The sequence below is a fragment of the Poeciliopsis prolifica genome, unplaced genomic scaffold (assembly GCF_027474105.1).
Source record: "Poeciliopsis prolifica strain line A6 unplaced genomic scaffold, Auburn_PproV2 SCAFFOLD006, whole genome shotgun sequence".
Lineage (NCBI taxonomy): Eukaryota > Metazoa > Chordata > Actinopteri > Cyprinodontiformes > Poeciliidae > Poeciliopsis > Poeciliopsis prolifica.
Genome location: NW_026562381.1, coordinates 573457 through 588289, shown reverse-complemented (window position 1 = coordinate 588289; position 14833 = coordinate 573457). Strand labels below are relative to the sequence as shown.

Genomic DNA, 14833 nt, shown 5'->3' with positions numbered 1-14833 from the left:
TTTTAGTCTGTATGCGCCAGTTAAGAATTAATCGATTACTAAATTAATTAACTATTAATTCAATTCACAATTAATCTGATTCGTCGCTTCAGACCTAATTAGAAGTAATTGTTTTTTGTAAGGTATTTTTGTTCAAAATTAATTTTACATCACAGAGTCCCAGCTACTGGTGATAAAGTAATAGTGACTGGGTTACCTGACGGTCCCTATAAACAGCACTGGCTCCTGGGGAATGATGGCCAGCTTGCTCCGTAGGTCATCCAGGCCAATTTGTGCAATATCGATCCCGTCAATGACTATAGAGCCTGCGCTGAGCTCCACAAGCCTGAACAAAGCCACAGCCAGAGAGGACTTCCCTACAAACACACACGAAAAAAGATGCTGTGCCGACAAATGTGGACATGTTGAAACAGAGACTTAAATGTGAGCTGGAAACGCTGCTGGCTGAGGAACAGAGAAGGGGTCAGCTGTACCTGATCCTGTGCGGCCTACGATGCCGACGGTCTCTTCGGGGAGAATGGTAAAAGATAGGTTCTTAAGCACCAGTGGCAGATGATCCCGATAGCGCATGTCCACATCCTGGAAGCTGATCTTCCCCTGCTGAGGCCAGGAGGGGGCAGGAGCAGCTGCCTCAGGACTCTGTCTGGGCGCCTCACTGTCAAGACTCTGAGATAAGGAGAGGCGATGGTATCTGCTATGAATCACTGAGTTCCTGAAGAGGAGCGGGGCCCCCCCACTGATCTGTACTGATTTTTGCTCTGTAAGCTTTTTTCCCCCTCTTTGCACTAAAGGGGAAGAAGTTGTGGTTTGCGTGACAAGCTCTGTCATGTGCTATGGAGTGTGTAGAGCTCACATGCACACAACACAAAAACATGAGCAAAACTCAGCAGCTGCCCTGATGAAATCTGCTACTTCATTCTGGTTACCTGCTGTCAGGGCTGGGCGATAAATCGATTTCATCGATTAATCAAGTTTTTGGTTTCTGAAGATATAATTTTTGGAAAATGTGGATTTTTTTTTTTTTTTTTTACCAATGCACTCCTTTGTCCATAGTTCAGAGTCATGTCAGTTCATTTGGACTTTGAATTCAGCTCAACTCTGCGACAAAGTCTTAGAGCCAGGCTAAGATTTTATTTTTTATTTTATTTATTATTACAAGGCTATAGTCATAATAGTACAAGACTGAAGTCGTAATATTTGAGAATAAAATTATTTTATGAGAAATCCAACATGGAAAATAAAACATTTAAGTGTGAAATGTTGAGTTATACTTTGGTATAAGTTTTATAGATGCCCATTTTCATATTTTAAAATATTAGCATAAAACTATTATATTATTGTTATTATTATCAGCACCAAGACTTAAAAACAACAGATTCTGATAACTCTAGAAGCATTTTTTATAATTAAAAAGCTTCTAAGTTGTTTTTCCAGTGAAATTTTTGCTAATATTATGATTAAATTCTTGTCACGAAGCAAAAATTTGTGTAGATTGGCCATATAAGTTCTGTAGTAGAACTTACAGAATGGATGGTTGAAATAAAAGCCATTTTTTGAAAATATTTTTATAAAAGAAATCAAGCAAATAAAAAAAAGTAAACTGGAAATCAGATCTGATATGAAAAAAAGGGATTCTATTTTTAAGCCACATCGCCCAGCCCTACCTGCTGTGATCTTATAGACTAACACTCCTTTACCTTTATATAATGATTTATCCTTTCAACGGATGTGAAGCGAGCTTCGGTCTCGGAGAGCAGCCGCACAGTGAACTGGAAAAGGCCGGTCAGCTGGAGGTGAATCACAAACAGAGAGTTAAAAGGTTAATAATTATCGCTGTCACACCAATTACCTTAAAGCACTGCCTGTTTAGGCATCATAAGCAGAGATGATGGTGATACCTCCTTCACAGCCTCGCTAATTGATCTCAATTATCTGCACTGATCGTGTTGATTAGAACATGTGATAAAATGCTGCAAAATTCACACTCAAACCAGAAAAGCAGAAAAGCCCTTCAAGAAAAGAAATGCAAGCTCCATAGAATATACTAGATTAAATAGTTCTTCCATGACAAAACTTCAGACTTGAGATTAACAAATTTAATGCCAAATTACATTTAAAAAAAATAAATTTAAGACATTTTAGGGACGCCCAGACATCCCAACTGTAGGCCACATTACTTCTGAATGCAATTTATAATGAATTGGATATCAACACTTTACACTTGAGTGAGTGAATACAAATGCACAACACACTTACAGTTTTTATATGTAAAGTGTCCAGAAAACATTTATGATTTTCCTTCTTACCAAAAAAAAGATTAATTTAAAGTTTGTGGTCACAAAAGTGACAAAATGTAAAAAACTTTGTCATTTAACAGATGGTTTTGCAAGGCACGGTAGACATATTTGAGGCTTATATTTCTCCATATTTGTTCACTGACCTGCACTGCATATGAGATAGCCAGGCCTGCGCAGGCTGGAGGTATCTGACTCTGCATGAAGACAATCAGAAGTGCAACAGCAGTGATAAGGGAGATGCTGATGAGGTCCAGGCGAACAGCCAGCCAGCGCATAGCACAGCTAAAGAGGTAGTTGGTGGCCTGGTTGGTGTCCAGCAGCTCCTGGTATCTGTAGAGAGAGAGAGAGAGAAAAAAAAAAGACACTGATTGTAAATCTATTTCAGCAAGCATGGCTCTGCACTGCAGTGCTTGCTGAGGGCAAAACTTCTAGCATGCGGTTTAATAAATTTATAGGGAGAAGAGCAAAGAGAGAAACTACAAGAGGAGATAATGTGAAGTTAAAGTTTAATGACGTCTGTCGAGAACAAATAGCCTTGACTTCACCTGTCGAGAAAGCTGTGCCCTCTTCCATACGCATGTATGGTGGAAAGTCCCTGCAGACTGCTGGTTATATGAGAGGTGAACGGTGACTGGCTGATGTTCTCCAGGCGCTTCAGCTCGCGAATGAAAACCCTGAGAGCAGACAAGGACGCTGTTTTAATTTCAACTTGTAATAAACTAATCATTTTTGGTAAAGCATGTAGCTGAAATCACGCTGATTAAAACTCCAGAGGAGCATGAAATCATTATTCTGCTTGGATTTGTTTCCCTGAATTCCCATGGACATTCACTTCAATCATCATCAGGTCCGAAAACACACCAGAACCGCTGGTATCGCTTGGAGGAAAAATATCTGATTAATGTGTAAATAATTAAATTACATTCAAGTTTGGGAAAGTTTAAAGTTTTAATCTATTTGCATTTTAAGTGATAAACTAAAACAAAGAGGCACACAAACAGCTAAAAGAAAATAGAGCGTCATTGAATTTTGAGAGGTTTTTTGCCAGGAAATAATCTGTTAGAGGAAACTGTTCGCCATACTTCTTTGTCTCCGATACATTAGTTGGAGTGTTTATAAGAATTGATATCCAGGTTTTAGCATAGATTCTCTATGGACTTGGGCTAGGCCATTTTAAAACATAAATATGCTTTGATCTAAACGATTCCACTGTTGTTCTGGCTGGATGTTTAAGGTTTATTGTCCAGCTGAAAAGTGAACTTCTGATCCAGAATAATTTTTGTGTAGCATGTTTTTTTCTACGATGTCCCCAATATTTACTTCCATTCATCTTTCCATCAACTTTGAATATCATTTCTCCCAGTGCTGACTGAAGAAAGAACAGCTAGAGGGATTGTTCCAAGTCAAACAGTCTAAAAGACAATTATCCCCGATACAGACCAACTCTGTAAACTTCTGAATTGAAGTACAGCTACAAAAAATACAGGTTTTCTTGCATTTAGCGAATAGAAATAATTAACTTAGAAATAGAAATAACTTATCTTAAACAAGAAATGCTTGGTTTGATTTAAATTCAGACAGTGAGAAAAAAAAAATCTTTTTATTCGGTGTTTGTAAATATTTACTTCTTTGTGTGGTTCTATCCTGTGGTTTTAGTGGAGGACAAATAAGGTCCTCCACTAAAACCCAATAAAATTTATAGTGGGAATGTGAAAAGGGTTGAAAATACCCTAAATAATATGAAGGGTGAATCATGGAAACCAAAGTGCAGAGGGAAGCTTGAAACCTGAATGAAACATGAAGCTTTGCGACGGTGAGTCAAACCACTTTAAAAACTAATGCATGATTAATTTCAATTGACCTGATATGGGAAGTTTTCTAAAACCCCAAAAGGCACGTTGTCATATTAACACAGAAATACAGCTGAGGAGGGAAGCGAAGGAAAATTGGTGAATAAAGGAGAGGAAAATGCTTAAGCTTGAATGATGGTGCAGCAGACAGGTTATGATGAGACGTGATGCACCCCACAACACAGCATTTGTTTTCCTGATTGGTTCTTTCTCAACACTGACGATTGCAAAGCGCGCAGCGGTGAGGCACACTCTTTGTAGACGAGAGTTTTTGACGCAGAAGTGCGAGGAGAAGAGGTTTACTGAGAAAGGTAGAGTTCTGTCTACTTTTGGCTGCCAAGACAGAAAAGGAGAGTTTGGGAATTATAAGTCTCTCATGAATCCTTTGGCTTCCTCCTAAAAGCTGCTGAGGAGACGAGGAAAGAACATGACACATGTTCCCTTCCAGGCTGCCACGCACACAAACTTGTTTATGCCCTGGGCAGTTTAACTTCAGAAATCCCAGAAATAAAGCATTTTTAAAAGTGGGTAATTTCAATGGAAGATTCACTTTTACGTAACAGCAATCTATATCCTGCCTGGGATGTGGCAACTTTGTAAGATGGTCCATTTCAAACAACGATGCCGAGGGTCATCGCTACTTTCTATAAACCACTACGAGTCAGCTTAAGTCTGCTGTTTATTACAGCTTATATTTAATTCCTCTTGCATTTTACACCAATTAAATGTCTCCAAATGAAGATGTTTTTAATTAAAGTGATTTCTGAAGTGGCCAGCTGGAGTCAGACTTGATTAAAGAAATACTGAAATTCAGGTATTAAATGAAACATATGGACAGAAGAGAAAATGCAATGCCTTATAGTAGTTTTCATTTTGGCAGCTGAAGCCAGAAGTTTACATACACAGAATAAAAAGACACACATTATTTTTCACCATTTGAAGTTAAGTCTGAACAAACTTCACTTCTTATAAGACATTTAGAAGGAAAAATAGTATTTGCTAAATTTTACAACAATGAAAGAGCTTTATTTATTAATTGCACACTAAGTCGCAATAAAGTACTGCCTTCAAAAATTCAGTCTCACTAAATAAAGCTGCTGAAACTGAACACTACATATCACAAAAAGTGGTGGCAGCATCATGCTTTTCAGCATTAAGAAGAGGAAAGCTGCCTCAGGTTTTAAGCTTTATTTTGTAAAGATAAAATAAAATAAATACTCCACAATTATGCACTACTTTTATGTGGTCCACCACATTAAATTCTAATACAAATAAACTGTGGTTGATGGAATCTGAAAGATAAAACATTTAACTCTCAGTTATGGAATTTTTTTTTTGAGTTTTAAATGTTTGTTTGTCCCTCACAGCCATGAGCTTCATAAGGAATAAAAATAAAAAAAAATCGCTCAGCTGTCAGTGAGGAAAATTCCCAGACAACCTTTCCAAGAACTGGAGAGAGGAGAGTCTGACCTGGAGATACGATTGATGACATAGAGGAAGGCACCCAGGGGTAAGATGGAGATCAAGAACCAGGGGAAGACCATGCCCACCATCCCCAGGCAAAACAGCACCAGAGTCAGGTTCTGCAGCAGCATTTCGGCTTGCATGGTCAGACGCACATCCACTGTGAAGATGAGAAAGAAACCACATCAGAGCCCCGGTGTGGTGCCAGATGTTTAGAGGCAGTCTGTACAACTGAAGACCAGTTTGGTTCTTAGTCATGGACATGTTTTGAGGCACTTTGACCAACTACAGTAGTAGTGTAGGATTATCAAATTTAAGTCATGGGAAAAGAAAAGCTCCTCTGTTAAATAATGGATGATTTGTGTTTATATGAACTATTAAAACCTTTTCAGGCAGTTATAGGTCTCTTGAAAATTACTTTGTGCTTTCTTATGTGCCATTTAGTATAAACACATTCATTTAATTTAACTGAAAAGCGTTTAGAATCAATTTAAGCAGCAACAGTAGCTGCTTCGGTAAAGTTATTGTTTCCTTCATGGCAGTAGTCGTCAGATTGTTGTAGAATAATTTTGCCGCCATTTTTTCCCTTTTACCATCGCTTCAGTTGATTAAATCATGTGGACATTGCTGATGCAGTTTCATCTTAAATGACCACCACACTATTTGTTTTTGCTGAGGTGTGAACTTTAATAGGACCATTGTAACACTTGTTGTTTTCTTTTCCAGTCATTCTGCTTACAAGTCAGACAGTCTTACGTTTGACTCTAGCGAATAGAGTCAAACGATAATCTGGCGAGCCACCACCACCGTGCTTGACTGATGATATGAGGGGTTTGTCCTAATCTTTTGGGTTCTATAATGGCCAAACATGGCATTTACAATCTTTTTGGAGAATGAACTTCAATATTTAACATGTCAGCTGAGGGTTACAGAGTCTGAGACGAATATTTTGGAGTTTTCTTCTAGATTTCCAACTTCATTTTGCTCAGAAATGACCAAATGTTCATCTCAGACTTTGAAGGCCTCGTTTCTTCTCTGAATCAAATGCCATATTTGTCCCAGGTCAATGGGTATCAACAGATTGCTGATGTCTTTGCTCCTTTGGCAATTTGTCAAGTTCAAGACTTGCATGCTGACAAAAGTCCTGCTTTTTGCAGTAGAGGACTGACTGATGTTGACCATTTCATCAAACGCATTTGCTCTGCAGTGCCTTAATCTGCACGTTTAAGTATACTGATGTTTAATGTGGGTGAAAAAGTTGTTGGCAATGATCAGGCAACTTGACTAAGACTAAAAAAGTTAGAATTTCCAAATATTTTTTACTAAAAGATGCCTTTGGAGTTCCAGTGTTAAAAGGTTTGCATTTGCACTTTTACTGAATTTTACATGAAGCTCAAATGCTTTTATATATAAACCTTTTCAATAAAAAAAGTAAAAGAACGTTGCAGGTTTTGAACAAAAGCCAAAAATGCAAACAAAAAAACTTGAAGCACAAAGAAAAGACAAGTGGAGTGGATAACAGAGAGCAACTCGCAAGGGAAACACACTGCCAAATCACACAATTTCTCTGCACTACACCTTGTCAACCACGGTGACTTCACTGACTGAGAGCCCTCCTAGGGGAGAGGTTCTCAGTCAAGGTAAATCAAGCCTCACCCTCGTCCATGTCCCTGGAGAAGCGGGTCAGGATGCGACCCAGAGGCGTCGTGTCGAAGAACCGCATCGGGCTGAGAAGGAGCCTGTGGAACAGCTTGTCATGGAGAGCAGAGGCGGCCTTCATGGTACACTGTCAACGCAGACGAGAAGTCATGTTTGAACATGAGACCTGACGTGTAAACAAACAACTTGAACAAGCAGACGGCAGCAATCATAGGTTGGGGGGAGAAATCACTCAGCGATCAAGTCGCTCAATCCAGCTGCAGCCACATGTTACCAACACCAGCAGTCCATATGCTGAGCATGTGTGAGGAGCTGGGTGGCTGTTTTCCTTCAGCTGTCAAATCCCAATTTATAATGACTTTCTGGGAGTCCTATATAAAGGTTGTGACCCAATTCGCAAAAGACATTTCACCGATTGGACAGAAATTACATGTGGCAGCAAAGAACAAATTAATTCTATTAATGGAATATTTAACACTCAGAAAGATCTCATCGCAGCTAGAGGTAAAAAAAGATCATCCATCTTTGAAAAATTAGCAATTTCAAGTGGCACGCATTAACGTGGGGGGGAGTAACCTCCACGATGTTGTGTCAGGATGGGTTAGCGTGAAAAAGCGGACACGCACCCGAGGGGGGCACTGACATAAGCACAAACTCTTTTGTTGATTTCTGTTTTTTAATTCAATCCCAGACAGACACGCACCGCCTTCACAAAGCTGTGAAAAGCCGCAGTGGACAAATGCTAAATGGATTTGGCCTGCAGCTACTTTCCATTATGGTGCTGCACCCATGCGAGCATGAAAAAATCACAATTATAGAGGAGCATAAAACTGTAAAACACTAATCACGTGAAGATTTTAAATTAAAGTTCATCTCCAGTGTTCAAAAAGAAAGAGAATGATTTAAAGATGCTTACCTTGACAAACACCAACCCCCTCACAGTCTTCAGAAATAACGCTGCTCCCATGGAGACGACATAAACAGTGGAGTAATACTGAATATGGGGGTTGAGCCTCATGCTGTTGCTCTCCATCGTTTCATTTGCAGAGATTAATGATGTGTTCTGAGGGCAGATGGAGCAACAAATTACAAACACAGAAAGAAAAAAGAAAAATTCCCCGTTTGGCTCCCTAATGAAATTGAGAAAAGCACAGTTTGGCTTTCTAAAAAGTACATCAAATCCAGCCGGCCTGGTGACATTTACTATTTGAAGCACATCCCTTCCACGGCGTCGACTCCTTGCTTTGCTGCACATCTGTTTCTCAACTGCTCGTGCTTGTTTTTAATTAAGTTTACTGAGGTGCCGTTACTTTTTTAATCACGCACATTCAGATTAATTCTCAGCCTGTTGCCACAACTCACTGAAGCAGAGTAGTTAGTTTTCCTCTGGGAGCCAAACACACACTAAAGAGATGTGTCTGCAATCCCTCTGCAAAAGTATTCCCACCCTCTACACCAACAGAGGCCAAATCCAGTCCTACAGAGGAACTAAACTGAAATTTTTAGATGCCTCCCTTCTCAAGCACACCTGTGTGTGTGATTGGCTCGTCAAAGAGAGTTGCAGGTTAATACCTCTGGTTAAACATTTGCTATAATACAAACACAAACTTCAATGTATTTTAATGTGGTTTTTGTGACATAGCATTGCAATCTAAAAAGTGTGGGCTACATTTTTATTCAGCTCCTTTTACTGCAATACCCATGGATAAATGCAGTGAAATCAATTAACCAATTCATTTATCATTTATTATGAAAATGTGTTATTATGACAAGAATTGTCTTGATAAATTTTAATCAATGCTGTTAAAAATATAAACAAACTGACATTATTTGGAGCTTGCCTGGGGACTGAATCGATGTCGCTTTGTATGAGCATTAAAATGTCCCAAAATTCAAGGATTACTCAAACATGCATGAATGAGCCAAAACACTCATTCAAATTTATTTCCTCATCAAATTTATTGTTGATGAGGAAATAAATTATAACATAAATGGCATATTAAACTAAATTTTTGTTTTATAAAAAACAGCCTCCTAACTTACCCCGCTGCCCTGTCTGATCCAGTGGCTCAGCCACCAGTTGCTAAAGGCTATGCTGCCGGTTGTGGAAAGGAAGAAGATGATGTTGATGACGAAGACCAGTGGTCCACCTGCAGCTTTAATATATGCTCCATAAACCGACCAGGCGACTGCACCAGAGCCTTTTTCTTCTGCTTTCATCAGGCGCTCTGAAACAAAAGACCAAATATCAAAGAATTATTTAATACATATCAACATTCAGCTTTAACCTCACATGTAACAGGAATAGACAGCGTCTTTCACCTCCGCTCTTGCTTTCCACCTTTGGCTCAACCTTGGCAACTTCACCAGCGCTGTCAGCTGTTTTCACAGCTTCCTTCCACCGTTTATTCTTTAAATTCTCCTTCACAACATTCTGAAAGACAAATATGAAAATGAAAGCTCAGATTTGAGCCCTCCCAAAAAAAAAAAACAAGAAACAAATCAGCTTTGTGGCATACCCTGAATTTAAACAGAGATATAAGTGACACGGCCTTTTTACAGCTCACCAGTGAAACGATTCAACATAAATAATAAAAGACCTTATATACATAAAAATGTCTCTGCTATTGGGCCCGACTATCTGTACTCATGCATTATTCAGCTTGTAATGTTCTGTATTGATGTGCATCGAGGAGCAGAGATCCTTTATTCAAAGGAGCAGGCTTTGTCGCGTGCGTGGTCCTGGCCTCACCTCCTGTTGCATGCTGTTGAATAAGGTAGCGTAGTCACGCTCTTTACTCATTAGCTGTGCATGGTTGCCATGCTCAACAATTTGCCCGTCCTTCATCAGGATGACATCATCACACTCGGGTAGATACTGAGAAAGAAACAAATAAAAAGGTAAAAGGGCTGCAGCTGTTTAGAGACATGTAAATCAGTCATAAAACAGGAAGACTTAAATTCTAATGGTTCATGGTTGCTTTAGTATGACTGGTAAAACGGGTTGTAAAAGAACATTTCAAAGCTACTAGGCCAGACTTTTCTATAAAATCAATGGCACTGACTTTAGATGCCATTCATCTTAAAAAGAACAACATGTCATGGTCAGTTTTTCTATTTCTCTTGCTGTTTTGTCACAAGTCGATATTTAATCAAGACAAAATCTGCTCATCGAAAAACAAACTTTCCCGCACGCATACGACTGACGACGTCACATAAGGCCAAAACTGATCAGTTGTTTTGTCACTGATTGTTTTTGTTTCCTGTATTAATTAAATTCTTTCTTCTAAATGTGCTGCTTAGTTTTATTCTGCAGGATTGCTGCAAAATGTATGTGCGAACACTTGAAGAATTTGGCAGCCATAATAAGTAAGTAAATGCTGTAAAATAAACAAAATACATACATTTTATTAATAAAGTAATCAAATATAAATAAATAAACTAAAATCTAGAGTTATTTAATACATGTTTGTGCACATAAATAGAAAGTTAGTGAAATGATGAAACAATAATTAAAATTTGATTCATTTGGGCTAAATTTTGTATTTTTTAAAGTTATTCCCTTCAGATTCAAAATCAATTTACCTTCAAAATCAATCCCTTCAGATTTTATTTAAACTGTCATTAAGTTTTATGAAACAGAAAAATGGTTCCTTAACCTGCATAGCAACACAACTATAGACTGTAGCAGGCTTAGCTCAGTCCACTGACTTTGAAAGTTGACGCTAAATTTTAAAATAATTTATAATGTGATGCAACACAGAAATACAGAACAGTTAAACATTAGATAGTTGATTAATTTTATATACATTTAACTTATGATAAAAGCTCATTTTAATCCATAATTTTCTTTATTTTATCAATTGAATTAATGCAATTCTTAATTATTTTACTTACCTAAATTATTAATTCATTAATGAACAGATTTACTATTGTATTTAAATGACCACATGTATAAATATTTACTTAAGGGATTCTTAAAGCATTGAATTGTGGCACTTTTTACCTTGAATGCAATAAAAACACATGGAAATAGGACTAGGATAGAGTAAGATGGCAACATTTCATCATCAAAGATGAATGGAGACAATTTTGTGTCACGCTTCAATAATTTACTTGTATTCTGATAAGATGCATTCAATGATTTAAAGTTCCAGTCGAACATCGACTGCTGTGCCTGCTGAAAATGATCACCGGGTAGACAAAAAATTAGTCAAATCCTATCAGACTCCAGTCATTCACCTGGAGTCCAGCCTTTGAATTTACCATCATTTGAGTTAATGCCACAGGAAGGAGAAGGAGAAGAAAAAAAAAAACATCGCTTGGCAGCCAGAAAGAGAGACTTCTGGCAAAAACTGCAGTAATAAAGGTTCAGACTGGCACTGTTCTGCCAAATCACATAACTAAAAATGGAAAACTGTACATCAGTTGTGTAGCGGATACGGACATTGATCTCAGACTTTTCTCTAAGTGTAATGGAAGACTGTACTATGTTACAAATATGCACTCAAGTTGACAGATGGTTCTGACCTGCAGCTGGTGTGTTACAAACAGAATCGTTTTCCCTTTGGCCGCCCCGCGAATGGCCCTGCTGAAGATGTGTGATCCCACGCAGGCATCGACTGCACTGAGTGGGTCGTCCAGGAGGAGTACGGGCCTCTCACTATAGAGAGCACGAGCCAGGCTCAACCTCTGCCGCTGCCCACCACTCAGGTTAGCGCCTTGTTCGCCAATCTGCATGAGAAATATCAAACTAAGCTGCATGTGATATTTAGTGAATAAAATACGAGGTGCCCTGTAAGTGAGAAAATACACAAACCTCAGTCATATCTCCATATGGGAGCTCAGCGAGATCTGGGAGAAGACAACATGCTTCCAGCACGGTATTGTATCTGTAGTGGAAACAAATGCAAAAAAATCCCTCAAATGGTACAAATTTAATCTTAGGATTTGTTTTATTGTAACTTAAAATGAGATTTTTACCTATCTGAGTCAAACTCATTTCCAAACAAAATGTTCTCCTTTAGAGAGTCGTTGAGGATCCAGGCATGCTGGGAAACGTAAGCGAAGCCACCGCTTGCAGCAACTCTACCTTCTACCAGAGTCATCTGTTGTACAAAAAAAGAAAAATAGAAGCAAAGAAAATAGTAAATGATAAATTTCCAGGTTTTTCTGGGATTATTGTGCTTATTAAAGAAAACCACTGAATCAAACCTGTCCAAGTAAAGCTGACAGAAGTGAGCTCTTCCCACTCCCGACACTTCCACAGATTCCAACCAGGGATCCCTTCAATTAGAAAACTTTAGATTAGGGTTTGTTGAGCTGCTGAAAAAATCTACAAATGCCCTGGGATTATTTGTAGAGTTACCGTTTTGACTCGCAGATTAATGCGGTGCAGGGTCTTGTGCAGCGGCGGCCGTATGCTCTGGGTGGAGGAGATGGTGCTTTGCGGGCTCTCCTGCTCCATGTTTGTGAGGAGACTTTGCTCATTGGGAGCATCTTGACTTGCCTTGTTGTTGTCCGTGGAAATGTAGAGGCTGAGTTTCTCCCTGCGCAGCACTCGCTGTATCCCACTGTGCTTCTTGGGAGGCGGATTTGATTTTCTAACAGGGGGCCTCGCCTTCTCCCAGGCCAGAGTGGCGTCCAGAAACTCTACTGTGTTGTTTGGATCCTCTGTTTTGGCTAAAATCATCTCTCTGTCCTCCATCATAAAGAGCCTCTGTGAGGTTAAGCAAAAGTAGAATTTATCGCAGTTTCACTTTTATGGTTGCCTTAAAGTTTTTTCACATGAGATTTATCATTATTTCTGTTACATACTGATGGACTTGCACACTGATCACTGCATTACAGAGCTTAGTGCTTTTAAGTACAGTCTGGCCTGTCATTAAGCTCTTCAGCACTTTATAATTCATGCTTTGGAGTGAATTTAGAAAGGAGCTTGGACTCTTTGATGCATCTTTGGCAGAAATGTCTGCTTACTTAACCCCAGCTGGCTCTGGGAAACCTCTCTCACCAACGTGTGACTTTCACCGTGTGTTGGGAAACATGATATCAAAGCATCAGTATGCGGGTCAGGTGGAAAGGTCTGTAGCAACAGGATCACCTTTTCACTTGTTCTAGGTAGAGGCCACTTGCTGATTCTCACACAATGTCAAAATTCTAAGTTTATTTTAGATTTTCATCCACAAAAAAGGCTTTTAAAACTTTCCACATTTTAAAATATCCCACAACATTTTAAAATGCAATTCTTATGGTTTTCTTTTAACAACGCCACTCTCATATAAAGACCTGATTTGTAGTTTGTAGTTAGTAATCCATGTTTTCTCTATCACTGGAAACACCTGTAAGGTCCAGATAGAGAATTGGAAATTTGTCATTCTACCAATACTCAATCCCTAATCCATCCCTGTGTCACACTATGTGACACAGGGATATAATACAAAATGAAGACATCGGCAGAAACCATAGGCTTCTGTGGTTAGTGCAGCAAGAGCAGGCACACCGCTTCAGTTTCTAGAGTCCATCTGATAGGAAACGTTTGCTTGGCAGAATAGGATGCAGATAAAAACATGTATAAAATGGCACACGACTGTGCTTGCATTAGAATCATTACATTGATTTGAAAAGGTTAGAGACCCCTTCAGAAGTCCCCCACACTTCTTATGCAATTCTTAAGCAGATAATTTATATCTGGAATTAAATAAAATGCTGTATAAGCATTCTGTTGGAGAATGAAATCATATTTGATCCACCAACAGAATCCTGTCTTGTCAACAGATTCTCCCACCTGAGCTGTGTCTGTAACTTAACTCTGATTTAAACTTCTCCATCACGTTATCTCTGATCTGTCTGGTGTGCTCCAGTAGTTATGCTTGATTCCTTTTAGATTAAAGGTTAGTCTACCATAATAAACCCCATACGCAGGCATCGTATATTTTCTTTAGACGTTTCTATCTTTCTCACCTGAAATCTACTGACAGCGACAGCCCCCTCCGACAGGGATCTCACAGCCAGAGGTGTGACTTTCAGGGCAAAGGTCATGGAGTTGAAAACAGCAACAACAGTGAAAGCCTTATGAACAACAGAAAAAAAAGTGACTTGCAACATCTTTTTCTCAGTTATGAAGCCAACACAACAAAGCAATTTGAATGGATTCATCAGGCATTGACAGAGATGCTGTTTAAAAACAGTTAAAAAACAAACCACGTGCAAAGCTGACAATGTACAGTTATGGTATGAATACCTCAGCTGCAGTGAGGTCATAGCCCAAGGCCATATGTAGGGTGAAAGTGCACACACTTGCTATCACAACGACTATAGGAGCCACTCCCACTGTGAGACTCTGGACAACCCCGGCTCTCTCCAGTATCCCCCTCTCTTCTGATCGCACTTCTGTGGAACAGACATGAAAAAGAGAGATGACTAAGAGGACAGAGAAAAAAACTAAGTAAAATAGGGGCTACCAAAGGGTCCGCCAATGAACATTTAATCAACAGCACCCCGAGAGTCACTAACCAGCACAACATGCATGGAAAAACAGATCCAAGAGGGACTACATGAACC

At 39.1% G+C, this 14833-nt stretch overlaps 1 protein-coding gene across 1 annotated transcript in view; it reads right to left on the bottom strand.

The window, feature by feature from the left end:
- Positions 1 to 14833, bottom strand: part of LOC129360543 (ATP-binding cassette sub-family C member 5-like) — a 31340-nt gene that overhangs the window by 3687 nt on the left and 12820 nt on the right. Inside the window, exons 8-25 of the mRNA XM_055030852.1 lie at positions 14514 to 14662; positions 14234 to 14341; positions 12639 to 12989; positions 12485 to 12556; positions 12254 to 12378; positions 12090 to 12162; positions 11801 to 12004; positions 10023 to 10148; positions 9593 to 9704; positions 9314 to 9498; positions 8187 to 8333; positions 7268 to 7397; positions 5618 to 5771; positions 2843 to 2971; positions 2441 to 2627; positions 1698 to 1787; positions 474 to 666; positions 197 to 356 (exon numbers count right to left, since the gene is read on the bottom strand). Of these exons, the coding sequence (XP_054886827.1) occupies positions 197 to 356; positions 474 to 666; positions 1698 to 1787; positions 2441 to 2627; positions 2843 to 2971; positions 5618 to 5771; positions 7268 to 7397; positions 8187 to 8333; positions 9314 to 9498; positions 9593 to 9704; positions 10023 to 10148; positions 11801 to 12004; positions 12090 to 12162; positions 12254 to 12378; positions 12485 to 12556; positions 12639 to 12989; positions 14234 to 14341; positions 14514 to 14662 (2695 nt within the window). The remainder of the gene's footprint in view (positions 1 to 196; positions 357 to 473; positions 667 to 1697; positions 1788 to 2440; positions 2628 to 2842; positions 2972 to 5617; positions 5772 to 7267; positions 7398 to 8186; positions 8334 to 9313; positions 9499 to 9592; positions 9705 to 10022; positions 10149 to 11800; positions 12005 to 12089; positions 12163 to 12253; positions 12379 to 12484; positions 12557 to 12638; positions 12990 to 14233; positions 14342 to 14513; positions 14663 to 14833) is intronic.